Source organism: Procambarus clarkii, chromosome 49 (assembly GCF_040958095.1).
Source record: "Procambarus clarkii isolate CNS0578487 chromosome 49, FALCON_Pclarkii_2.0, whole genome shotgun sequence".
Lineage (NCBI taxonomy): Eukaryota > Metazoa > Arthropoda > Malacostraca > Decapoda > Cambaridae > Procambarus > Procambarus clarkii.
In genome coordinates, this window is record NC_091198.1 from 7641329 (window position 1) to 7669244 (window position 27916).

At 38.6% G+C, this 27916-nt stretch overlaps 1 protein-coding gene across 1 annotated transcript; it reads right to left on the bottom strand.

Moving 5' to 3' along the window:
- Positions 1 to 1422: 1422 nt before the first annotated feature.
- On the bottom strand, positions 1423 to 27916 carry APC7 (anaphase-promoting complex subunit 7). The gene is made up of 12 exons (XM_045750404.2): positions 27753 to 27916; positions 23258 to 23480; positions 22314 to 22495; positions 20604 to 20716; positions 19701 to 19884; positions 16146 to 16349; positions 11130 to 11270; positions 10902 to 11003; positions 9172 to 9300; positions 7237 to 7382; positions 6828 to 6942; positions 1423 to 5585 (listed from the first exon to the last, which is right to left on the bottom strand). Exons 1-12 carry the CDS (start codon positions 27816 to 27818, stop codon positions 5517 to 5519), a joined length of 1674 nt encoding a protein of 557 aa, XP_045606360.1. The 5' UTR covers positions 27819 to 27916; the 3' UTR covers positions 1423 to 5516.

Sequence of the window (27916 nt, forward strand, 5' to 3'; positions counted from 1 at the left end):
AGTATCTATCCATCCATCAAACCATACATCTATCCATCCATTTACTATGTGTCTGTCTGTCTGTCTCTCTCGTATTAAAATACTGTACAATTGTCTAATGTGTCAAGTAGTCACCAGTGAGAGGAGCCTAGTGGTCTAATTATAAAAAAAAAAAAAAAATTGCCACTTTTGGAAAAAAAAAAAAAAGGCCATGGGTTGAGAAACCTTTAAAGCTGTGGAAGAATCATCTATTTTATGTGAGTACGAGCAAATTATTGACAGCAAGAAATTTCTGTTAATTTTTCCCAAGACCAGTGAATAATGGTGCAAATTAGTACAGTACAAGGACAAGAAATTGTGAAAATATTTAGCTATGCAACTGGTGGGCAGTGCCAAATCATCATGGGAGTCTGAATGTAACCGTGGCACACTGTTTCCTTTTGAATTCTAGGGACCCCAGCCAGCCTATACTCATCTCACACTCCAGACCATTCCCTCTGCCAATTTGGGTTAAGCAAGCCCCCATGCATATGGCCTCCAACTTCAGTCAGTCAGACAGACATTTTATCTTGTAGTATATATTTATGCCATCACTGGGGAAGGTACCCAGAGAGTCAGCAAGACAAAGCAGACCACTGCTGGCTTTAAACGAGACCGCAGCATCGAGAATCGCCAAAAGAACATTCCCAACAATGTAAACAAACCATCAAAATCTCTTTACTATTGAAAGCTCATTTTCCCCAACTCGGATGGAGGCAGCTCCCAGTCAGCCAGCCAGCATGTCCACCTACAGTTCTATGGCAGATCTAACCAACCCCCAAGCAACCTAGAGGGTGTCAAAGTCATCAGGGCTCTCCCAGAAATTGGCATTCATTACATTCAACACTGGTTTTCTGGAGAGAGCCCCATGTGGCTCCCTGAAGCTAACTACCAACAGAAAAGGAAAACAAAAAGCCACTTACCAGGGAGGAGAGAGCACTGCAGGAACTAAGATGAAGACGAGGATTTCTGGCTGAGAGAACCCAAAGCCACATAAGGGTGCCGGGGCCTGGGCACACTGACAAGATACTGGGTTACCAGAACCCTGTTTGTGCCACTTAACTGAAAAGCAGAACACTTGGAGCCAGAGCAGCAGAGAAGTGATCCGGCACATACTACACATCTGCATAGAACTGAACGTGGAGATGCCGGCTGATTGGGAGCTGCCTCCCCACAAACGAGTGGGGCAAACAAGGTTGCACAAGTTTTAAGAGATTTTGATCATTGTTGGGAGAGTTAGTTCACTAGTTTTCAAGGCTGCAGTCTCGTTTGAACGCGCATCTGTGATACAGAGCCTAATGAACCATAATATGCCTAAGCTCTACCCAGGAAAGTAAAAATTTATAGTCTCTACATATTTATTGATGCATTTAAATTAATGAAGCATTTACAGGTATTTTTATCGTGTGTGTTAAAATACTAAAGTATATACAAAAATAAACGTCATTGTTTTTGATAAAAAAATTCACTTGTGTGTTGAATTCTTTTATCTGTATATTCACATATGGAGCCATAGGCCCACATGCATTATTCTGGAAAAACAGTATTACACTATAAAACTAAAAAATGGTTAATTTCAAGGGTCAGGCTTTAAAATGAACTGATGTATGGTAAGAGTCCAAAGATTGCAAATTTACAATGGAACTTTAATTCTAATACAATTAAACCCATGTAATATAGAAAATGGGAAATGAAACAAGGGAAGGGGAGGGGCTACCTATAACTAGTCCTGGTAATATTTTATTTATCTTGTTGTGCAGTGTTGTTGTCTTCACCCATCATACAACCCTTGCAACTACAGTAATTTATTGTTTAGGCTCGGTAATCTGAATTATATGGGGCTCACCTTATTTGAGTTAACCGAACATTCATCTTGGCCGAATTTCTTACCAGCAATGTCCAAAAATGAGCAAATTTGCAATTTTTTGTACCACAACCCAATTACTCCCACCACTTACCCATGCACTCTGGTCATTTACCCATTCATTTTCATGGCTTACCTACTTACCCCATCATTTACTTGAAAACGATGGAAGTGCATTCATTCAGACTACTGAATTCCAACCTATCTCTCACTATAATTCATACAGTACATGTAATTTTAATATTTTTCTCACATATCTTTCCCATTTACTTTTCCAAAGAACTGCTTCAGAAGTACCCATCTTCCTCTTCTGAAATTCAACTTCCTACCAATTCCTTTCCCTTTAGCATTTTTTCTGGAACACAAACTGCAAATCGGTTTATAACCAGATCCACCAATTACTTCTGGATGAATAAGCGTAAACAGTTAAGGATCAATGTTCAGTGGACCTTCCCTGTCCTGGCCTTGAGCCCAACCAAATTGCTTGTGAGGTTGGGGCGAGCTGATCCCACATTCTATTTCTAGTACATTGTCACTGCTGCCTACTAGTGCCAAATATTTTACCTAAAAATCTCTTCCTCTCACTCTATGAACACAAAAGTCCAATATAGTTAGTTCATCACCTCTCATCCTTGTGGCTTTATTTATTTGTTGTTGAATAGATGATTGTTCTGTCTGGAAAGAAATCCAATTGTTCATTCCTAGATCACATCATTTTCAATAGAGGTAAATTGATTTTTAGTTAAAGCTCCCAGTTAAAATTAATCTTACCTCCTTTCGGCTATCCTAATTATATCTCTCACAATGCTCAGTTGCCATTCCCTCATGTTTTCTCAGTGTTCTTGTGCCCAGGCATTGTTTGATGGAGCAGTGTATATACATTACTGTACTACTATCCACCATAACAGACTTCTTATTTAAGCTCCATTTATGTTATTTGGACCTCTACATTATGAGGATTTTGTATTATCTCTCATGCTAACAGATCTTTTATTAATATTGCTAGCTCATCTACTTTCTTCACTTCCCTGTCCCCTTTCTACATTATGTAATCTTTTTCAAAGACAAACTCATTGTGCATCCTTTTTTCAAGTTTTGTCTCCATCAAAAGAGGACTTGACAAACACCTCAAATGATACCTGATCAACCAGGCTGTGATCAGCTGCATTGAACAGCTTGGTTGACCAGACCACCAACCAGGAGGCCTGGTCAGAGACCGGGCCATGGGAATATTGATCCTTGGAATCATTGACAACTAATCAATACAAGTACCAGTACTGTATGTCTAGGCCTCAACTATTATATCCTTCCATTCCATAACTTGTTTATAAATATCCAATTTGTATACAAGATATTTAAGAACCAGTTTTTATTTGGGAGTTTTTCCTTTCTATTTAATTTTCTGTTTAGTGAGGTCCTATTGATCCAAAGTCAAAGTATTTACTGGGTTTCTCAAACCCATAACTTTGTATAAAAAAAAACAACTCTCCTTCCTTTTGCCTTTTTTAGACCTTTACTTTTCTACGGTTTCTGAAAGTTCTCTCAGTACTTTAACCCTTTTGCATTCCCAAAATTTTTGCCTTTTGCAATATATCCTCCATTTACCTTGTGTTACTCATCGTTTTATTCAGCAGTCTACTTTTGCCATGAACAAATCCACAAGGGCTGTGACGAGGATTCGAACCTACGTCCGAGATCATCCCAGACGCTGCCATTAATCTGTTTGTTCATTTGATGCATCACGCTATTGTGATTTCTGTGTGTACTTTTGCCATATTCCTACTTTCCAATAAACTTAAATTCTTACACATTTCTTCACAATCTTACCACTCAAACTCTTTAACCCGTAGACAGCAGCTATGGAAAATGGTCATACTCGCCTATGTACCAAAAAAAAAAAAAAATCCTAAAAATAATTTTTCATTATAGAATTATTAATTATGTATTTGTACACAAGTGAATATTTATCGTTTCACTGGGTGGAGGCGCTCTGCAAGGCTACATCTGGCACTTGTCAATGCCTGGTGCTCGACTTTGCTGATGCTTCCTGTTTTACCCTCGGATGTTTCACTGATTGTATTATCGTTTGTTTTTCTTTATTTACGTCTACAGAGAGCATTTATATCCATATCTGCATCGTACATGTGAAACTCAGACAATAATAGTTTAAATTGTCTTTTGCTGATTACCGCAGTCCCTTAAGGATAGTCAGTAGATGATAATCGCAGCCTAAGAGTTAATGAAAACAAATCTACCAAAGTCTCACAGGTTAGCAACTTACTATTAATGAATAAAATATGCACAATGATAATATTAACACAGTTCATGTAACATCTAGGAATCCTTCTAAATCAACATGTTGCCATCAGGGACTGATGTCAACATATAGTATCATCAGTTATCACTAGTTAGTGGAGCAAGTGATGCAGGGAGGGTACATGTACTCTTGAAGGGATAAGTCAGTCAAGTCTCTCTCTCTCTCCCTCTCTCTGTGAAGTGAAGACCAGTGAAGACCCTAACTTGTACGAGCTCCCTCTACTGAACATGGTTTGTGAGCATGACGACGACACTATAACATCTCAAGTTGGAACAGAATAATGTACATTGCTGCCTGGAATCCTGGAAGCATATGAGTTGTTTTATCTGGCCAGACAACTTGAATGCACGTCACCTAAAGAGGTACCACTTGATGGGGCAGGTCTTGCCTAGAGGTTCTGGTGTAGGGATGAGGGAGAATGGGAAGCACAATATGGTAGTAAGCTATTTTATGCTTTGCACAATATTTATCATTCTACCATACCAACATCTAACCTTGTATTATTTTGGTGTCTGTCAATGTTTGTCAAGAATTTGTATCTGCTTCTCATGAGGAGCTCATTCAATTTTTTTTTAGTCTCTGTAAGGATCTTCCAGAGGGAGATAAAGAGTATCTTTGCCCACCTAAAGTGACAAAATGAATTACAGGAAAAATATACAATGAAGCCACATTAACATGATGTAACAATGAGAAAATCAGTGGGAGCCCTGAGGAGGATTCCAACCCACTCACTTGGTACTCCCGAGCTAGCACCCGAGGCCATTTTGTTCCTGTAAGAAACAACGTTTCTATTTTTCTTCCTTACAGGAACAAAAACAGTAGAATTGCAAACAAATAATCATGAAACAAATGAGATATAAGAGCATCTCTAAGAACATTTATATAGTAATGACAAAATATCACAATGAACATTGTATACTGGACTTTTAAAGGAAGGTCTACGTAGAAAAATAAATACATTATGATGCCGCACTTTATACATGATGCCGTGTTTCTTGTATTAATAAGCATAATTTGTTCATCAAATAAATAAAATACAGCACTGAAATCCTAACATCCTCAATTATATCTACATGCATGTGAAAATGCTGCATAAATACAATGTCCTAAGATGGGTAGTACAATCAATAAATATTCATATATGATTTTGTGTGTAAATCAAGGACAAAGTTTTCCAGTCACTAAATTACAAATACTGTGTACAAAAGTATGCTACTAATCAGTTACGGCAGATTATGCTCACAGCAAATGCAGCATCGACAACTTGGTGCGACTTTAGTTGTTGACCATGTGGTAAACATTTCAGATGGTACTATGCTACTGGCCACTAAATGAAAAGTCCACATCTGACCAAACAGCTTCAAGATCACTTTCTTCCACTTCTCCCTGAAATAGATTTTGATTAGAGAAATCAGATTTTGCAGTGTGACCAAGTTCCATACATAATCTAGGACACGGGTAACAAAATAAGAATACCTAAGAGGAGAGATCCAAACTCTCAGAGTGGGTGGCCAATGGAACACGAGCAGGTACTAGGGAAGAGAAGCCTAGTTAAAAACCACAGTGATTGAAATTACTGGAGATATAAAATGTGGCTGGCATTTACACAACTGTGAAATCATATATGATAATATTAGTAATAGCAACAAAGTTCTCTATGTGGAACAGTTCATCTCAAAAAGGCAAAAACCTGCTTAGTTTAGGTTCAAGACTGATGTCCCACCTTTAGTAGGTACTAGTAAACTAGAACAAATAAGGCTCGAGAGTGAGGGAACAGCTGGCACGGAACTCAGCGAGACCTGAGCTGCTACCTAGTGAAGGGTAATGGGTTCTTGAAGCAAGGGTTGTGATACATGAAAAACTACCAGGTGACAGGTTTTCAAATTGTGTCGTTTGTTGCCTCTATGAGTGTTGAATTGTTCAGTTGATGGTTTGACTTTGTGAAATTCACTGTGGTGTGGGGTTGATCTATGATCCCTACACTTTCCTCACCTATGTGGTAATACCAGATTTTGGTCCAAGGTGTTTAGTATTCATTCAAAGTTAAAGGCCCAATTGTTACTAACAACTCTAATGATTCAGTATCTTTAACTAAAGATAACTACTGAAGGATACAGAACAGACAAATCTTTTTACGTGAATCATCTCCCTGCCTCACTAAATGGTCATAGTACTGTATAGCAAAGTATTACTCCAGGTAGCTGAAGTCATAATGTAATAAACAAGTGACATCTTTTTACTTAATTTAACCTTCATTGACTCTTGTTCCTCTTTTTTTTTTTCCTCAGGGCAGATGTCTTCCATGAAAAGTAGGAAACTGGACAATGATGAAGGATAATGAATGAATGAACTAAAGGGGGCTGGGGTGATGTAAAGAGTTAATACACAGAATCACAAACAAAGTGGCAAATGCACACCAACTGCTGAAACCTATACTGGATGTCTAGTCATTTGTTGTAAAATTTTAAGGTTACCAATTTATTTTATTTATCAGAATTATAATCTCGGATATCACATTTGAGCTGAAATCAAAATTTTGTTTTGCAACTCAAGTCAATACACTATCAGTTTAAAGAATAAAATGACTTAAAGAAAAAATAAGAAGACAATTAGGTTAAATTATCTTACCTCAGAATCAGCTATATCCTCCACCTCCATGTCATAAGGAGGAGCTTCAACTGCATCAGGAGCAGCCTCCATCTTCTGCATTCCTTCCAAGGCACGAGTATTACTAGGTTCATGGCTGATGGAATCAACATTAATCAAAACTTAGATCTTGAGTACAGTATTAAAATCATGCTAAAACCTAAGCTGCCACAGCTCCCAAACATTTTTATGAAGCAATCTTTAGCATTAGCACATACACTAAACTGTCAATCTTTGATGAAATTAAACAAAATTGTAAATTGTAAATCCATTTTCAGGCTCTAAAATGACTGATTTATTACAACTGGATGCTAGTCTCATTAGTGAAGATAATGAGACTTTCATAATCCAATGAAGCTTATTATCTATTGTAACATTAAATAATACTTACTTCAATGCAATTCCAAAATGGTGTGCAGCCTTTTCCTCATCATGAACATGTGAAAAAAAGTCTGCCAGCATCTGATGAAGACGACTAGTTGATTGTACTGCAACCTGTTTACGTAATAATTCTATTGCAGCTTCGTAACGCATATCCTGTAAATAAAATCCAACATTGAATGTAATGAAATGCCTATTTCTGGTGGGACTCTTCAAAGCTTCCCTGATGCTAAATCCTGGATAGCTCCACCCAATACAATTCACACCACCAGTGTATAGTAAGTCACTGGAAACAGGAGACCTACCAGATATATTGAAGACAGCTAATGTAGTCCTAAAAAGGGTGACAGGCATGAGGCACTGAACTACAGGCCAGTGTCCCTAACTTGTGTACCTTGCAAGGTGATCTCTTGAGGTTATTTTGAGATGATTTCGGGGCTTTTAGCGTTCCCGCGACCTGGTCCTTGACCAGGTCTCCTTTTTGTTAACCCCCTTCCCCCTCCTGGAAACAGCCCGTAGCAGCTGTCTAACTCCCAGGTACCTATTTACTGCTAGGTAACAGGGGCATCAGGGTGAAAGATACATTTTCCCCACTTGTCTCCGCCTCCACCTCCACCGGGAATCGAACCCAGAACCTCAGGACTACGAATCCGAAGCGCTAGTCCACCCAGTTGTCAGGCGATGGATAAGATCGTGACAAAAAACCTAGCAGCACATCTGCAGATAAGGGACTTCGTAACACACCCCCAACATGGGGTTCAGGGATGGCAAATCTTGCCTCACTGGTTTAATAGAATTCTACAACCAGGTGACAAAGATGAAACAAAAAAGAGAAGAGTGGGCATACTGCATTTCCTTTGACTGTCGGAAAGCCTTTGACACAGTTACACAGGGCGCTGGTGGCTGAGTGGACAGTACGCTGGATACATAATCCTGTGGTCTGGGGTTCGATTCCCGGTGCCTGCGGAAACAGATAAGCAGAGTTTTTCATCCCAGATGCCCCTGTTACCTAGCAGTAAATAGGTACCTGGGAGTTAGACAGCTGTTACGGGCTGCTTCCTGAGGGGGGAGGGGAGGAATGAAAAAAGACAAACAATTTGAACAATTTTGAAAAAAGAAAAAATGTCAAAAAGGTTCATTCTGTGTATGTCAGGTAGGCTGCTCCATTTTCTATGAAATATCATATTGATGTTTTTCGATGGGGAAACTATGGATTAATTTTATTTCCACTATTTTTCATGAGGGAATTTGTTTCGCAAGATGAGCGTTTCACATGACGAGCTCGGTGCTGTGCCGGATAAAATTCGTTAATCGAGGCTCCTCTGTATGTATGAATTTATGACTATTGATGATCATCACAATAGGTACAGAATTATCTTAACAGGAGGGTGGGTTGCCCACAGGCAACTAGTGGAGGTGGAAGAATGATCTATTGGCACAAAAATAAGACAAAGGAATTCTAAAATTTGCAACCCCCCCCCCCACAGCAAGAGCAGCTGAGGGAACCGGTTTATATCAGACAGAGCGAGGGGTTTACCAAGACTTAAAGGCTTAAAAATCAAGCAGGAAACCTAGGCACAGGAATGACTCACTAAGAACCACACCTGATGTACCTTAGGAACACACAGCTGCAAACAAGCAAGCAAAAACACTGACAAAATTCTACAAAAATATCTTAATCTTTCAATTACTCGGCTAACTAAAAGTCCTACACTGTGGTGTGCATGGCAAAAAATAATTCACAAAACTAATGTCCAAAAAAAAAATCCATTTGCTGATTCTAGCAGAGGAGGTAATCACAGATAATGACTGGAGCTATTTAAAGATTAATAATAGAAGTATACTTTACTCTTTCATTGCTCTCTGGCTGACTATAAATTAATGGGCAAGTAGGTTTATGAAATTACACATTTACATTAAACAAATAAATGTTAAGCACTCATACCTGTTCATATAATTCACATAGCAGGTAAACAGCTGGGAGGTGGTATGGGTCTTCTTTTAATGCCTTTTCTAAAAGTGTTTTCCCTTTGCTTATTGTCAAAGTGTCCTTCAGTAGAACAGATGCATATAACTGTAACAAAAAACAAATACTGTATATAGGAATCAAAATATACTTACAAGGGCAGATAAACAGATACACTACTGTATTAATTTAAAGAAAGGGTAACTAGAAATTTTATATTTGGATTGAGTGCAAATGACAAAGCCGAATATTTCCCTTGGTTATGTCACTAAAAAATCGTGAAACTGAATTATTAATTGATGAAGCCATCCCACATTAACCACATTCATGATTCACATACATTAATGATGACCAAACCACATATCAGAACGTGAAGAAACGATAATGTTTTGCTCCATCCTTGGACCATTATCAAGTCGTGTAACAAAAGAGAGGAAGGTACAGTGAAATATATAGCATAATAGGGTGAAAAGAGGGGTAAGGAGCAGGTAAGAGAAAGATAAGAATATGGAAAGAATAGAATGAATGCATGAATATAATAATAATAAAAAAAAGATGAATTCATAAATATTCTTAAATTTTGCTGATGCTTGTAGCCAAAGATATAATGGGAATGAATGCTCAATTGCCTCCCAAAAAATTAAAAAAAAACTGGGCCCATGATCTGTACAGGTCACAAGGATGGACAGCAACAGGGCAAACTAGACATTTCTTTCTAGGCGATCCCTCTCTGGTCATTGTTCTCACACCCTTATTGCAAAATTTATTTAGACTAGTCATTAACTTTATTGGTAACTTATTCAGGGAACCACAAAAATGGAAAACTGACATTTCTGTATAAGCATGTGCTTACCTGTACGTACTTATCTATCAGTGACCGTGAGGGAGTGAGATCTAGCACCTTATGCCTCACATACTAGCGATATATAACCTGGCATGGTTATATATCGCCTATATATTTATATTACTGGCATGGTTATACATCGCCTTTTTAAACATTAAAGTTTCTATAATTTTTTCTTAACGTTATGGATGGAAGTGACTTTGACAATTTCTTCTTTTAATATATTCCACTTGCTGACCACCTGTAAATAGTACAAGAATTCCCTTACATCTCTACGCCTCAATTACATGTCCAGCTTCCACCGATGAACACTTGCATGCATGTGCACGGGCGAGTGAGAGGAGCAGGGAAGAGATTCCTGGCTGTACCATTTAATAGGGCATCACTCTACTAGCACTCATTCATTCCTAGGCTTACTAACGTTTGGAAAATGTTCGCTGAACATGTAATATGCATCAACTGACCAAATGAAGGCTGTGGCACACAGTTGACTTTCTGGTTCAGCATGTACCTTACATGATAGTAACTTTGCCTTAAATTCAGTTTACTCCTAAAGGATACAAATAGCAAACATACCAAGCAAATGAGGCTGTAGTGTCAGGCTACAAATAAGATGTAGGATAAACTTAAAAACTTGCTGTTTTATTAGGAGCATCAGCACCACCAGAAAAGGGAGAGAGAAAAATAGAGAGAAAAGAAAGAAAAAAAGAAAAAGGCCTTGTCTGTTGTACAGAAGATCTAGAGAAAACAAATTAACCTATCCTGTGCCATGGTCCACTACACAGTGAAGAATATTAAAAGCAAACTTGCTAACAGAAATCTTACAACAATTATGATTGGTAAAGTGAAAAATATAAAAACTTACAGTGAGAGCTCTTGGAGTTTGGCCAAGCAACTTGCTTGCATTGCTGGCTATTGTCACAGCTTCTCTGGATCGATGCATTGCCAAATAGCAATCTACTAATCCCTGTTTAGAAAAGGTGGATAACCAATAACACCAGGCCCATGTAATAAAATAAATTGTATTTCAGATTATGTGCCACCTCAAAATATCATCAGTAAGTACTTAATTAAATAGTACTTTCTAACTTACCTTGTGTGGTTCAAACCTGTGTGGTGCAATTTGCATGGCTTCTCTGAAATGCATGACAGCTTCTTGTAACTTCTTGAGTTCCAAGAGCAATGTCCCCTTCAGTAGAAGACCTTCAACACTGCGTGGGTTGATAGAGCAAGCCTGGAATAATGATGTGTTAGTACTGTAGTACAGTACTGCTTCACTTGAACCCACTCCAACAAGTAATTGCATGCACCAATAGAATTATAAAACAGGGTTACTGCAATAAATTTGGAGTCCATATAAACAAGGTAATCCAGTGAATTAGAATTTGATGCCCATAAACGTTAAGTTCACAAAGCTATATTTTTTATTTTATTAATTATATTTTTCCATGTGATTTTGGTATCCCTGAGCTTGTATATCTCAGGATAAGCACATGGCAATGTAATGTAGTAGAGGAAGTACAAAGATTATAGGAAGTGTACACTCAAACACACATTTGCCTGGGTAGAGACAAAGTTGTCAGTTAGACCTTTGGTTGTGACAACCTGAAAGTTGTTTTTCCCACAAAGGGAAGAAAAGTAGATACAAAAAACCAGCGTTGAATGTAATGAAACGCCATTTTCTGGGTGAGACCCGGAGGCTCCCTGGAGCTTCCAGGGCTCCCCCAGAAATTAAAATTTATATTTTGCACTTTTACTATATTTATAGTAAGAAAAAGACCTGCTATTTCTGAATATAACATTAATAAGGATGATTTAACATAGTTACAAAAAAAGTCTCTAATGTCTAACAAAAATATGGGTCTTGTACAATACCAGGTACTAAGTGTTCCCAGGGCATACACCATTCTCATAAAAACCACCAATAAGAATAATCACCAAAGTTTTTGTTAATTAAAATGTTATTTAATTGCCAAAGCCATTTTTTATAAGGGTTTTCTTCCTTTCTGGAAGAGCCTCCTCAGTAGCTCCCCAAGCCAAGTGCTGGTGCTGCCATGCCTTAGGAAGACACAGTACACCCATCCTCTGAAACCTGCCATTGTCTACTGAAAACCAGGAGGAGAATCTTGCTCTTTTTATGAGGTGAAGGGAGCTTGAGAACTAGATATCAACCCAAAAACAAGAGAAATATAGAAAATGTGAGTGAAACAAAACAAGCAACTACTTGAAGAAAATTAGGCACCTGCAGGTAACAAGGCAAATGATCATTAACATGGTTAAACACCCTAACTATGGTAAGCCTGGAATAAAATACTGCGCTCACATTTTAATTAACTTATTTTTTAAAATTGGTAACAATGTTTCCTATTTGCCATACAGCTAGGTGAAGGCATGGCCAAGACAGTCCCAGTATTTTAAGAGAACATCTAAAAGCATGTTTCTAATGTTAATTTACAGATTAGAAGTCTAATCACAGGGTCTCATACCATCGTTTTCCTCCATACATGGCTGTGCAACAAGGTTAGCTCTTTTGCCGCAATGTCATTCTTAAACTGCTGGTCTACTGTCCTGATTCTTGTGTGCTCTTTCCCAGCCCTCTTTAGTGCCTTCCTATTTGCCTCTGTACCCACGTTCTTGTACTTTTTCCATGCCCTTTCTGTCTTCTTTTCCCTCTTTACATTGTTGAGCCGTGGAGTTGCCATTCTCCTTTCATCCACCTTCCTCCCGAGAGGTATGAACTGTTATATTACGCCTTTGCATTTCTGTTATAAGTTGCATCATCTCATTTGTTAGCTTTTCTTTTATTTCAGTCTCCCAATGAACCTCTTGTATATAATCCATAACACTCCTGTAATTCCCTCTAATGTATTCTTTTTGCACCTTGTCCGTTTTTTTTAATATCTCTTTCAGTTCTACAATGTAATCAAACACGATATTCAGTGATCACTGGCTCCTAGTGGTACTGTACCTCAAATTTTAAATTCTCTACATTGTCTTTATCTTGGATTAACACCAGGTCTTGGGTAGCTGTTTGATCACCTCTTTTTCTTGTTGGCTACTTGATATGCTGCCACAATCTTGCTCTCTATGTTTCAACTCCCCTGCAAGGATCCTTTGTATACCAGTCTATTTCCCTGTGGTTAAAATCTCCAAGTGTTAGGATCTTTGCTCTGGCTCTCCTTGCCACTGAGGCCATCTTTTCTACTATTTTCAGGCATGTTTTCTTGTATTTATCATATTCCTCCCTTGACCTTCCTGTGATGGAGAATTGTAAATAATACTATCTTCATAGTCCTCACTGTTATCATGGCCAGTATAAATCCTTCTGGTTGATTACCTCCAAGATCTCTATCTCTACGAAGCCCCAGTGTTCTTGTACCAGTAAAGCTACTTCTTCACCCCCTTTATATCTTTCCTTTTAACCCTTACAGTGCGCATCATGTCATATGACGTGTTGGAGTACTACGCAAGATTTAAACGGCCCACGGATACACGGGGTTCATCACACCTTCATCAGGGCTCTTGTAAACAGACGCCATTTAAAAAAAAAATCGTGGGCCAAACTCCCAGGTGTTATTGGCCTCAGTATTGAGTGAGCAACCAAGCCTGATGCACGCAGCATGAGCTAACAGCACTGCTGTTCAGCTTGTGACCACAGCATCGCCTAAAAAAGCCAAAATATACTTGTTCATGCTCTTATGTAGCGATGATATTATTACTGAAGACACCTGACTGTGATAAAACTGACCAGGGTTCTGATAATAGCAGGATTGTGGTGATATTTAGCGTTGTGCGCCATGGCGGGAGGAGTAATGCTGTGGGAGGGAGGGTGGTGGCGATGTCTTCTGAGTGTGTGTGGCCGCCTTTAATTGACTGCACTCACCATACCAGCTTAGTGGTTCGCTATGGTGAACACAAATGTAGATACTTATATATAACATGTGTATAGAGGGTATAAACAGCAAGAGAAGGTTGGGAGCCGCCATTTTGGTAAGGGCGGTGGCGTCGTCTGCACGACGCCACTGTGCAGACGACGGTGGTGTTGTTTACTGGTTACCACGATGGTCTTTGGGCACCATACCAGTTTATTTGTACAAGTATGGTGAATAAAACAAGTAGATATTTATATATAATGTGTGTATATAGCGTAATAACACCACACAGTATTGTTGGAGGAGAAATATTAGTGTGTCTGGCCTTGAGGGCGGCAGCCATCAACTGACTGTGTGAGGTCCTACGTCTTTGTGCCTTTACTCACCATACAAGCTTAGATGTACAGTTATGGTGAACAAAACATGTAGATACTTATATATAACGTCTGTATATAGTGAATTATAGCAAAAACAGTATTGTGGGAGGAGAATGTGGGTGAGTCAGATGACTTGAGGGAGGGCGGGAGCTGGTACACGGCGGTCACTCCTCGTTACTTTTTGACTCATAATAGCTACTTAGTGGTTCGTTATAGTGAACAAAACATGCAGATACTTATATATAACCTGTGCTTTTAGTGTAATAACCGACAAAGTATTTGTTCACTGATTGATGAACATAATTGAATCAACAATATGCACACCATATTTTAGAGTACAGCAATGATTCACTCATTTTATTATATAAATATATCAAACTACACACTATTGAATAATATTACAGCAAAAAAACTATGAAAAATCAATCAGAGATATTGAAATAATTAGGTAATTATCTCTTTGTGGCAACTCCGGCCTGACAGCTGGCGAGCAACAGGCCGCCTGAGACGCACGCTGAGTCAGCGCCTATTTTTTGCCAGACTTCCCCGCCCTATAGCGGGCAATATATGCCACTTACGATTTTTTTATTATTTTTCCCGTGATCAATGAACACAAATTAACAGGTTAGGAAGAATTTTTTTTTTTTTTTTTTTCAAAATTACATGCGCCTGTGGGAAGAAAGGATATTATACCCCTAGCATGTTAAGGGTTAATATTACCTGGTATCCTCTTAGGAATAGTGCTTCCTCAATTACGTTAGTATATCTCTGTGACCTGGGTATTATACTTAGGTAATTACAATCTGACAGACTGGTAGTACTATAAGCTGTACTAGTCTGTATGGCATCAGCAACAGATTCCTTTGTTCTGTGTGAATTGTTTGTGGAGATATTTGGCAGTTTTGAAGCTTAGTTTTCTGTGAACCCTCCAGTTGTCTGTAAAGTCTCACTGACTTTCTGGACGCTTCCTTCAGTACCTGGATTGTGCCTGGATGGGGTTCTGGGAGTTCTTTTACTCCCCAAACCTGGACCGGGGCCAGGCTTGACTTGTGAGAGCTTGGTCCAACAGGCTGTTGGTTGGAGCTGACCACATCCACCACAGCCCGGTTGGTCTGGCATTTCCTGAAGAAAACTATCCAGCTTTTTCTTGAAGACATCCATGTTTGTACCAGCAATATTTCTTATGCTCACTGGGAGGATGTTGAAGAACTGTTGACCTCTGATATTTATAAAGTGTTCTTTGATTGTGTCTATGGTACCTCTGCTCTTCACTGGTTCTATTCTGCATTTCCTGCCATATTGTTCACCCCACTAGTTAAACTGTTCTTCCTGGATTCTAATTAACAATGTAAAAAAAATATACTTTTCTTTCAGAACAACTTTTGTTCTTGTGACAGACAATGGTTAAGGTTTCTACAAGAAGTGCCTGATCTGCAGAGTTATAATAGTTGTGGGTCTGCAGGGCAACAGACCAGCTATCAAAACAGAAAGAGGTCAAGCAGTGAGAAAAGGAAAACTCTTTGCCAAAGTTCCCAATACAGGCTCAAGCATGAACCCATTACAGACATATTTCATGAATCAATCCTGTTCACATGCCTCACTTCAATGTGTACCAAAAAACAAAAACAAAATGACTCATTACAATTCTCAATATCAAAGCAATATTTACTGAACATAAATTACATATATTGAACATTTGTTCACGTATCTTCTCCTTGTTTGGGAAACATATGTTGCTGGTTTGCTCGTACTGTCGGTGATAAATATACCCCACACGATTCGCTATATAACATTTAAAGAAAAAATATTTTGAATAAAAACAATATCTTGTAAATAATGCACTACCAATAATATACTTACTTTGTGTGCAAAATAGATGGCTTTTGTAGTTCTTTTACTAAGCTGGCAGTAATAGCCCATTGTGATCCATGGTTGAGGTGCTGCATCAGTCACAGCCGTTGTTGCCATAGCCAGTTCTTCCAACTCACGATTCCTCTTGTCTGATGCCAACAAGCATGCCAGTAAGTCGGAACCACGCAAGTTGAGATGATTGACTGAATGAGCCTAAAAGAATGTAACAGATTAAAATATCTCAAAATGAATACAGATTTTATACTGCAATTTCAGGCGAGTGGCACCCAGTGGTTCCCTGAAGTGGTTCCCTGAAGCTATCTCACTGAGATTGCTTCAGGCAAATGGGTCACATCAAATGTAGGAAATCTGTTTGACCTCCCGAGAACCAAAACCAAAACCTGGCTCCCCTCACAGAGGTGCAGATTGCACAATCTGTCCTCTCAAATAGTACATCACATTTTGATTTATAAATCCCCACAGTCAACATATGTACAGTACTATAAATCACAGCAGCTTGCAAAATTGACAGCCAATCATATTTTCTATTCATGGGTCTTCAGTTTGGTTAGCTTTAGGGCAATCTACTACATCATTATTGTGTTGTTGTGACAATTCAAGAAGATGGGCTGGAGAGAGAGAGAGAGAGGACAATTTACTACCACATCAGGAAAGCATCTAGAAACTCGGTAAACCTTTACACACAAGTGAAGGGTTAATAAAAACTGAAGCCTTGAAATCACCAAGCAACTTTGCAATTGATTCACACAGAAGAGAAAGGTTCAAAATTGGTGTGAAACTCATACTACAGAATGCCAGCATCAGGCAGCCTGGCTTCCACATGCAGCCCATCTTCATTCCTTACTCAGTTCATTCACCAATGTCTAGCTGGACAGTACTGTTCAGGGTCTTTCAAATGTCGCACGCCCCTCTACTTCAACCTAAGTGCTAGCCGTTTGAACTTGTTCCTGCAGGAGCTATTTGCTTTGTACTATTTATATTTTAGTTTTTGCTTTACATATAAATTTTTTATCTGGCTTGTTTGGGCTTGGCTTTGTTGTGATTCAGGCTGCATGTGCTCTGGGTTCCTTCTTATGGTTCCCGCCAGCACTGCCGCTACACTGACAAATGTTTTTCCCTGGAGCATTCAGGAGTGTGCCTGACAGGCAAGGCCCTGGGGATGGACAGCCAGCTATTGACAAGTTTTTGAAAGGAACTGTTGAGAGTTCCTTTTATGCTAGACATCACAACTATGCATCGTGAAAGGGTGGTTCCACACGTGGTACGTGCTGGCCCTTTCACAGTTCACCCCTTTGATGCCGCCACTGGGGTGGGAAAGATCTGCCTCCTTTTGCCAGTTTCTGGTTCCACAATTTGTGGGCTTTTCAGGTAGTTTCCTGTGGTCTGCAGTGGAGTTAGTCAGTCTCTTCCCCTTTCTTGGGATCTGGGCTTTTGGGTCGGGTATCCTCCCTGGCTCTAAATTGGGTCATGTGGGATGGTTGGCCTCAGAGATGGTCGAATTAACCTCATCCCTTTGATGGGTGTCAGTTATTTCCAGTCCCAAAGAGGGAGTCGGTGGACCTATTTTAAAACCTCAATCTTCTATTTTGAACACTTTTATACCCTGTTCAACATTCCGCATGACCACCTTGGCTCAAGTGAGCCTGATTTTATAGGCTGGAGCTTGGATGGTGTCTCTGGACCTCAAGGATGCATATCGGCACAACCATATTCATCTCAGGTTCTGGGACTGATTTGATTTTGTGGCACAAGGTTGATAATGTTCCAGGATAGACCGAAACATTGTTGTTTCTTCATCTTCTGATGTGTAATTTGGTCATCAAATGAGTGATGAATTAAAATGCGAGATGGTGGAGTGAGGAGGCCCAAAACTCTTGGGGTGGTAGGGACATGTTTGAAGAATGCCTGAGAATTGTTTAATGAGTAGGGTAAATAAAATATAAATAAAAAGTGCGTCATATGCCAGAGACAGATGACCATTGAAAGAAAGGAAAGAGTGCTGTATGTGAAAAAAATACTGAAAAAATCAGAAAACTTGCAAGAGTGCAAGATTTGTGTGGTAATAGGGCCTCCTGGAGTAATTTCTGTTATGCCCAACATAAGAAAAAGTTAAATAAAAAATGAATTATTACTTAACTTGTTTTTCTTACAAAATGGCAGATCTGTATTAAAAAATAAAGAAAAAAAAAGCATATATGTACCCTTATTTTATCTGGATAGTGGTATTATGTTGTGAGGGGAGCCAAGACCAGACAAAAACAACTTGTATATTTTTCATGTGAAATATATTTAAATGTAAGAATCAGCATGCAGAATTAAAAGGTATGCCTAAAGAAACATACAGTGAAGATCTTTTTGTTGGCCCAGTAAGTGCCAATATAATGATGGGAGACCAGGAGCTGAAGGACATCTAACTCCAAATTATTTTCTAGTCTTCCATGACTGCTGGGAGTCACCACCGAGATATTGGAACCACATGAGCAACATCAGTATCCAAAAATGACAAAATGGCAATTGCATTGTACTAGATAATCAGCACATCACGATGACCACACTTTGAGGGTTAATAGTGATTAGAAATAAGGTGTTGGAACTATACAACGTGTACTAGCACTTTGTCTGATGCCAAAATCATGCCAACAGTAAATTAAGTACTGTATAGCTTTTTAAATTTGTGTATGTTTAACTTCAACACATGACCAGACTAATAGTAGTCTTCCACCCTCTAATGCAATAGGTTACATATACCAATATTAAAACCAGCTTTTAGTTGCACTCGGGATCCATTCCAATAATATTCCACTATTTTTCCACAACCAGGAGCCAGTATTCTGTCATGAATAGGAGATAGTATCCTGGATATCTTGAGCTTATCTCAACAATCCAACAGCTTAGTATAAAAAGGGGCCAATTAATTTTTTTGTATTTAAAACTATTTTTGCTCATTTAAAAAGGGGTGATTAATTTGTCTAAAAATACTAAAGATATAAAATTACTCTACCATTACATTTTTTTATATTGATAAACCCAACTGTATTGGGTTTATCTGGAATCAGATAAACACATGAATAATAATCATCTACCAAAAGGAGAAAATTTTATATACATTGTACTCAGTAGATGAGTAATATGACTTCAGCAAATAATGGTTTTTAAAAAATTCCATCTATATTCTTGAATTTTCTAACAAAAGCAACATGCTATTATATAATTCTTGATCACAATTAAAATTGTTTATCATAAGCAAACATTTACTGAAAATGTAGCATAAGCAGAGATCACAATAGCGTGAAATATCAAATGAACACATCCACAAGGGCCGTGATGAGGGTTCGAACCTACGCACAGGATGTTCCGAGCTGCACCTTAGTCAACTGTTGTGGCACAGTTGACCAAGGCGCAGCTCGGAACATCACGTGTGTAGGTTCGAACCCTCATCACGGCCTTTGTGAATTTGTAGCACAAATTCATGGAAGAAAAAGAGCAATTCATCAATGGACAGTGCATCTACCACTACCACCTGTTATTTCCACACCAACTTACCCTCTGAAGCAATGTGAGAGCATTCTTAGAGTCCCCAGCCAGATAATATGTTTCTCCCAAGGTAGCTAAAATATCAACATTTCTACTAAGAGCAGAATTCTCCTCCAGTTGTTTGAAGGAATTTATGGCATTTGAATAATCCCGGCTATGTAGGTATGCATGACCTTTAACCCAGAGAGACAACCTGAAAACAGGAAACTATATATTAGCCAACTCTCAAGGATGGACAAAGGAGGCATTTCCATCCTCTGTCCTATCTGCATGCTTTTACATAAAACACACACACACACACGACACGGTTTGAGAGAGCTGCAGGATCATTGCATCATAATTAGGTGGTAGTGCTGGAGAGAGCCATGCAAATACAGTAATTTCCCCAATACCTGTACCATAAACATACAGAGGTGTAAACATTAATACAAGGTGTACAGTGGCAATTGAGAAAAATATACAAATCTGGAACAAATTTTTAATGAGAAAAGACATGCAACTAAATGGCTTCCAGAAATAAAAAACAAGAGCTATGAGAGAGGCTAGAGGTGTTAAATATACCAAAGCTATAAGCTAGAAGAAAAAAAATGAGTTGATATGATCAATACGTAGGGTAGGGAAGATGGTGATGGAAAGGAAAGGTGGTGCCTAAATTATGAGTCATTGTGGGAGGCTAAATAGCAGAGCATTTAATTAACTTCTGTACAAAAATTTAAATGAGAAATTTAAACTTATAAAATTAACATTTAGCTCTACAAAGAAAATATAATGCTAAGGAAATAAAGCATGACAAGGGACTGTGAAATGTTAATCAAAAAAGACCAATCCCAAACAAGACCCTTATAATAAAAGAAAAAGGTAAGCCGAAGCATTAAATAACAGCATGAATATACAATACTCTATTATACTGACCACTCTGTTCCTGCTGAGTTTCCATGAATATTAATCATAAGAGATGCTACTTCAGCTCCTCGAACTCCAAGACTGAGAAGTTCCTGGACAGCCTCTAGTGCCAGTGGACATTCCTATAAGAAAGAGAAACAAATATTTAATGTGACTGTTTCTAAATGTTGAACATCACCTGAAACACCTCGACTCATTTTTATACTCCTACTTGAACAGAATTAATTTCTTCGGAATGCTGGTTGAACGGGTAGCCTTCTGGGGAGAGTCCCTTGTGGGTTCCTGAAGCTATACACCGAGATGGTTCCCATTAGCTGTAGAGATTTAAGGCCTACTGGGGACCAGAGCCAGAACCTGCTCCCCCCCTCAAGAGCCGCTGGGAGCAGTGACATTTCCCCATCTCACCGGGAATGACCCCCAGAGAGCCAAAGCAAACAACTGCTGGGGTTCAAAAGAGACCAAAGCCTAAAAACCCTTCTAATGAACTCTCCCAACTATGTAAACAAATGATCTAATCTCTCAAATAGCCTGACCGTGTTCGCCCCATCACCCCTACTCGTTTGGGGGACAGGGAAGGTGCTCACCACCTCCAGGGATCCAGTTTTTGTGCTGATGCGGTCAAGGTCACTTGACGGCTGTAGTTTCCAGGTCGAGCCTCTGTTGTGAAGGTTCCATTGTTCAGCTAAGTGATTTTGGGTCTTTGCTTTTGATGGCTTTTCTTGTGCACTGCAGTGTTGTGTAAGCCTGGCTTTAAGATTTCTTGGATATGCATATGCTTAGGGTTACCATCCCTATGTGCTCCCTAGCACAGCCCTTGCACGGCAAGAGTTGTCTTCTCTGGAGAGTTCTCTATGTCAAGATGACTACATCAAAAGCTAACATGAGAGGTTTTGCCAAAGCCAAACAATAAGAGACAACAGTACAGTATTTGGCATCAGCCAACAGTCCACAAACAGCCAAGAGAGAAAATGCATCACCATCTTAACTGACGACAAGAAGAAGCACTAAAATTTCATAGGGCACAGACATGTGGAAATAACATATGTGCAACACATTTATTAGATTCACGTCTAGACATTATGCACATACAGTACTTTTCTTTATATTTTTCAAATATTTTAAAATCTACAGTATATTATTTGTAAAATATTATGTTGCATTTAAGTTTGCTTAAAATAGTCTATGAATTTGATAGAGTGAGGTTTGTTAGAACAAGAACTGACTGTACTGTAAGAAGCATACAATATCTCTGATGGAAAGTCAAGGTGCCATAGGCATGACTGGAGAACAAAGTAAACATCATAGGAAGAAAACTCTCCAACTTCCAGCCAGCATGAATAGGAAATATTGCTGGAACAACACCAGAAGCTTTCAAGAGAGAACTTGACAAGTTTCTACTGTAATGGGGATCTTGGACCAGGCAATCACCAATGAAGGCTGCAAGAGGAAGTTCTGAAATTATTTATGGGTATGTAAACACCATAATGAATATAATTTATTTGAAGCTAACCTTTTGTCTAAGCGCTTTAACATATCTAACAGAAATGTAGAACATGATTTCATATTTCGTGTTACATATGGAGTGATGCATTCTTGAGAAATCAAATTAAAATATACTGTAACAGCAAAATTTTAATTGTTTTTAAAGAAGACAAAGAAAACCATAAAAATCTATCATAAGAGGTAATTAATGGCCTGTGCAACTGATGTGAAACTCACTTTTAGCACTTCCTTATAAGCTGTTATAGCAGGCCTCTCCATTCCAGCCTGCTGGTAAAGGCGTCCCAACCCCATATTGACCTTGGGTGTGCGATGCCGTTGTGGGATGGACTCCAAAAGTGTGAGAGCCTGACTAAACTGTCGAACAGCAATGTTGCACTCGGCCATAGCATACTTTACATCTGTTAATTTGGAAAGAATAAACTAAATGGATTAGTGCAAGAAATAATAATTATTGAACACTGAATATGTAGTAGTGAATGCCCAATTGAATGACTCATTCCTTCATGGTGCCAGCTAAACTGGAAGTTTTTCATCCATCACAAATACAGCCAACAATGGATGCACAAGACAATTGCAGAAATTCTGCAGTTGGCCAAATCCAAGAGTATTTTTTTAAATTAAATTTGTTGAAAATAATATGAACAAAATATGTATAAATACTACTACATTAAAAATGCTTTTCAAACTACTTGGACTGGATGGTAGAGCGATGGTCTCGCTTCTTGCAGGTTGGTATGCAATCCTAACAAATCCAAGTGGTTGAGCATAATTCCTATCCTCCGTCTCCTAAATCCTAAATTAAGTGCTAAGTAGTTGTAATGGCTTAGTGCTTTCTCCTGATAATTATCTTTAAAAATTCTTATAAAGTATATGAGTATGTATAATTACAAACAATAAAATATCATTTAACAATGGCTTAGAGTAAATTACAGTAATTTGGGGAATATACTGTATTTAATATGACCTATTTTTCAAATATTTTCTAGAGCAGTAGATCTACTGGACTCATGTTTATACTTATTAAACCTTACTGACTGCAATGTTTTATTTCCTTTGTGTGTTAGTGTTAAGAGACCCTACAGACTCTAATGGATTTGTGTAACTTTTTATTTAAATAACTACTGTACTGTACAGTGCAGAGGATTACAAATGCTTCTCACCTATCTCTGTCAACCCATCCTTGAACATTTCTGAGGTCTTGGCAACCTTGGTTTTGGCAGCTGATTTTGCATACTGGAGCGCCTCCTTAAATGTAGCTTCTGCCCGCCTGTATTCACCTTGATTTTGCAGTGAACGGCCCACATAAACAAGAGTCTGGTAGCGAGCTGCTGGTAACAGGGAATTTTCTGGCTGGTTTTCTGCAACAGTTAGTACCAAGCAGCCCTGAAAAATACAACATTAAATATATTTTGGACAAAATCAGCTTTGAATGTAATGAAACATCATTTCCTAGGCGAGTTCCAGAGGCTCCTCGGAGCTTACTGGGCTGATATGAATGTATTAGACTGTGACATCAGTCAATTTGATTGGAGTTCTTGTCTACCAGGGACCACGAGCCAGAACCTGGCCCCTCAGAGAGGCACGAGGAGTAATGGCCTATGGAAACCCCCCCATGTGGTTGGAAGCATTCCATGTGAGCCATCGACCGGGTTAGGCACCCAGAAATGTAGACATCCCAAAACAAACTCCACCTGGTTAAAAAATTGCTACCGAAAGCCGAACTGCTGGTGGAGGGTACCTTACCTACCTTTGGGATGATAAGGTAGGGAGGGGTAAATGGATAGTGGTGGAAAGGTAGATGGGACAGGGATGAGAGAGAAGGAGTGGAAAATTGAAAAGGAGAGGTAGAGGGGGACTGAGTGAGAGGAGTGAATACATATGAAAAGGGGAAAGAAGTAATTTGTTCCAACTTGTTCCATAATTCTATAATCCCACTTCCAAACCAGCATTTACCCTGGTCTTTTCTGAATAAACTTCTATTAAATGTTGTTAAGGGAACACCAATGTTACATTTCCTATCAGTTTTTGTAGGATACCAAATACATGAATTTTTTTACATCACATTTCTATGATTTCTACTAAAATTCTCCTTTATATAAACCTCTTATCTTATGCTTGTATTTTTTAGCATCTGAATGTTAAATAAATACAAAAAATACTTTTTTATATTTTACATTTATAATTCTATGTACATACAGTACATTTTAGTGTCATACTTTCTGTATTTAACATCCTCAGGATTCAATACATAATGTCTTTATTAACAATACCAAGTGTTGGTAAACCAATAAGCTGGGATTGGCAAACCTAGGAACAGGTGTTGGTAAAAACCCATGGCACATTATTTTTTTTTTTAAGAGACAAACCATACTGCCTCTTTGCTGTGTTGTATTATAGAATATAGTATTGATAAGAGTTTTCCCTTAGCACAGTAATATATGTTTAAGAATTAAATTTTTTATAATATTTGCAATACAATACTTGTTACAATACTTGTTAGGAAATTCTTACACCTGTAAAGAGAAAAATATATTTGCAAGAATAAAGAAACTTACCTTAACACTTTTGCGTCCCCAGCGTGCGCGCCCCAGCCCACTCCAAAGTGGGCCGAGCGTTTCACGTGAGCATGCGCCCACTCTAAAATGTGTATATTCTTTTCAGTTTCTCACCTCAATTTTCGTGGTACAGTACATCGTTCATTTTGGTATCAAATTGTTTGCAATAGAATTTCCTACAGAAATATATGCATATAAGGTCAAAAAGTCCAGTGTGCCACCCGCACCAATCCCAAAAATCGGCTGAGCATTACCCATGAGCGCGCAACTGCACTAAATGTGTGTATACTCTTTTCAGCTTTCTCACCTCAATTCTCGTGCTATGTCGTTCATTTTAGTATCAATTTGTTCGCAATAGAATTCTCTACAGGGGTATATGTATATAAGGTCCAGAAGCCCCACCCCCCACAGTACAGCCGGAAGTTGGCCAAGCATTTCCTGTGAGTGAGCACCCACTGGCACACACGCAAAACCTGCACACAAATGTGTTTACTCTTTTCAGTTTGATAACATCAATTTTCGTGTCACATCGTTCATTTTGGTATCAAATTGTTCGCAATATAAAGGTGCAAATTTTAAAACTAATCCCATAATAATTGAACAATAAATGGAATTTTTAACAAATATTTTAATTATGGACGCTCATCACTACACAACTACAGGTATTTCTATTTTTCCAGTGTTCTGACCTCAATTGTCATGTTAAGTCGTTCATTATGGTATCACAGTGTTCATAATCTACAGGTGTGCATTTTAGAACTAGTCCCATAATAATCAAATAATAAATGGAATATAAACAACTACATTAATTTCAGACAAAATGTGTCCCCGCCGGACATCCGTGAGAGTATTAATGGACATAAACTGTGTTGCCGCCGGATGAAAGTGTTAAGTGTACCTGTAATTTACATTGAAAAAACTATCTTTGTTTTTGCAGAGGTGGTCATGGCAATGCACTAGTACTGCTTGAGGAAACTACAGTTGATTCTTAATAAGAGGGTCCTGCCTCCGAATTTACTTGCTAATTCTGTAAAAGCGGTGAGCTTGGTCTCACATCTGTCCATTTTCACTTATCTTTGACTCTTATTTGCCACATTCAAAACATGTTCATTGATCAAACTAAATTATAAATAAAAAATATCAATTTCTTTACTTAGGTTACAGAATACTGAACCTTAAAAAGTGCATCAACAACACCAATGACCTTTTTTTTCAAGTCTACCTTCATGGGTATATCATCCTTATCCTCCACCTAGTGCTTGCCTGATAAGCAAGCACTAGTAAGATTAGATGTAATTTCTTCCTCAGTCAGAAGACCATACCCAGGGTCATCTGATTCTTTCTGTAACCACTCTGGCATCTTGAAACATGCAAACAATGTTACTGTCAAACCATTCAGAATATTTTGGTGCTCACTACCATCATTATCACCATAACTATCACACTCATCTCTAGTTACAGGTTTCATCACCTTATTTCACCCACACTCCCATGTTGTTGTCTTCACCATATTTCCAAGTTTTATTCCAGCTATATATAGCATCCTTATTTTTCCAGTGTTCTGTGTGCTCTTTTGTTTTCTTCCCACAATAGGTATTGCTATGAATAGATGATAGGACCTCTGCCCTAAACAATAAGCATGAAACAGAGGCACAAACTCTTGATAAATCCTTACGTAACCCAGTCAACAACACACTTTATGTAACAATGTACCCTATTAACCGTGTTCATTTTTTCCTAAAAAAAAAAAAAAAAAAAAAAACAAGCATTTAGTTCTGAAAAATGAGTTTGGTTGTAACCGTTATTGAAGATTTTGAGATTTATTGGAGTCACCACAAAGGTACCAATTGAGCCATCATTCAGTTTCTTTACAAAATTTTTGCCTAACTTCTGGCAGGTAGGCAACAAATTTGGCACCACTGTGTGGCAAATTCCCAGCAACTCCTGACGACTGTGCTTCAAATGAGGAGTGATACTCTACTCACCAGCACAGAGGTATATGGAAAACTAGCTTTCGAGACGAGAGGACCCCCAGACAATATAAACTTTAAGAACCATAATTTACACTGGGTCGTTAGAGTAAAATTCTTAGAAGAATTTTAATGCTATAGTAGAATATCTAAGCATCCTGAGCCAAATGACAAAGTTCAAAACCCAGTTGTTCAAATTAATTATCACATCACCCAGAAACCCATCACCCTCACCCTAGCAAATGCCAGGTGATCAAAAAACAAACCAGAAAATTTGAAATATACTAACTTCCCAATGACTCCAAGCAATATATTTGCCAGACACCAAATACTGGAGGGATAGGTCCCAAATCTACACAGTAAAATAACAACGTACTGGAGTGAACGATATGGAAGAAAATGCAGAATAGAACCAGTGAAGAGCAGAGGTGCCATAGGAACAATCAGAGAACACTGTATAAATATCAGAGGTCCGCGGTTGTTCAACGTCCTATCAGCGACTATTAGAAATATTGCCAGAACAATCGCGGACATCTTCAAGAGAAAACTAGAGCACTCACTTTTTAAAAAGAGTACCGGACCAACCGGGCTGTGGTGGGTATGTGGGCCTGCAAGCCGCTCCAAGCAACAGCCTGGTGGACCAAACTCTCACAAGTCAAGCCTGGCCTCGGGCCGAGCTTGGGGAGTAAAAACTCCCAGAACCCCATCAACCAGGTATATCAGCCTGGGCAGTCAAAGAATGTTGTCTTACAGAAATATTGCAACTCTTAAGGCCAAAAATTTCCCTACATTTTTCAGTGACCCCTATAGGCAGAGTAATAACCAGGTATCAACCCAGCTACAAGATTAAACTCGGTGTCCTGGTTTCGCCGTTATATGCACGCCATCAAAATTGTGTAAATAAATCTGACAAAAGTATTTCTTAGAACATTTTTTTAATTTAGCTGCATTACTTTTGAATATTAAATTACATTATTATTACAAGTTCATAACATCATGAAAATCTGCCAATATTTAAGTCTTTATATTCTAATATTTAATCTAGTAACAGAAAACAAAATTGTGGTCTCCAGATAATGGTTCTTCAAGCAAAACTAAATATGTAATATGCCTCTTATATACTTCCTTACCAGGGCAATAAGATTTGAATGGAGTCCATTCTCGTGGAGAAGCTTAATTTGTTCAAAGAGGCACATTTTTGTTGGTAATTTGTTCGAGGTAGATGAGCCGCAGTTTGTTTTGGTGTAGACTTGCCAGAGGCAGCGGGCGCGGGGTCACACTGGACCAGGGTTGC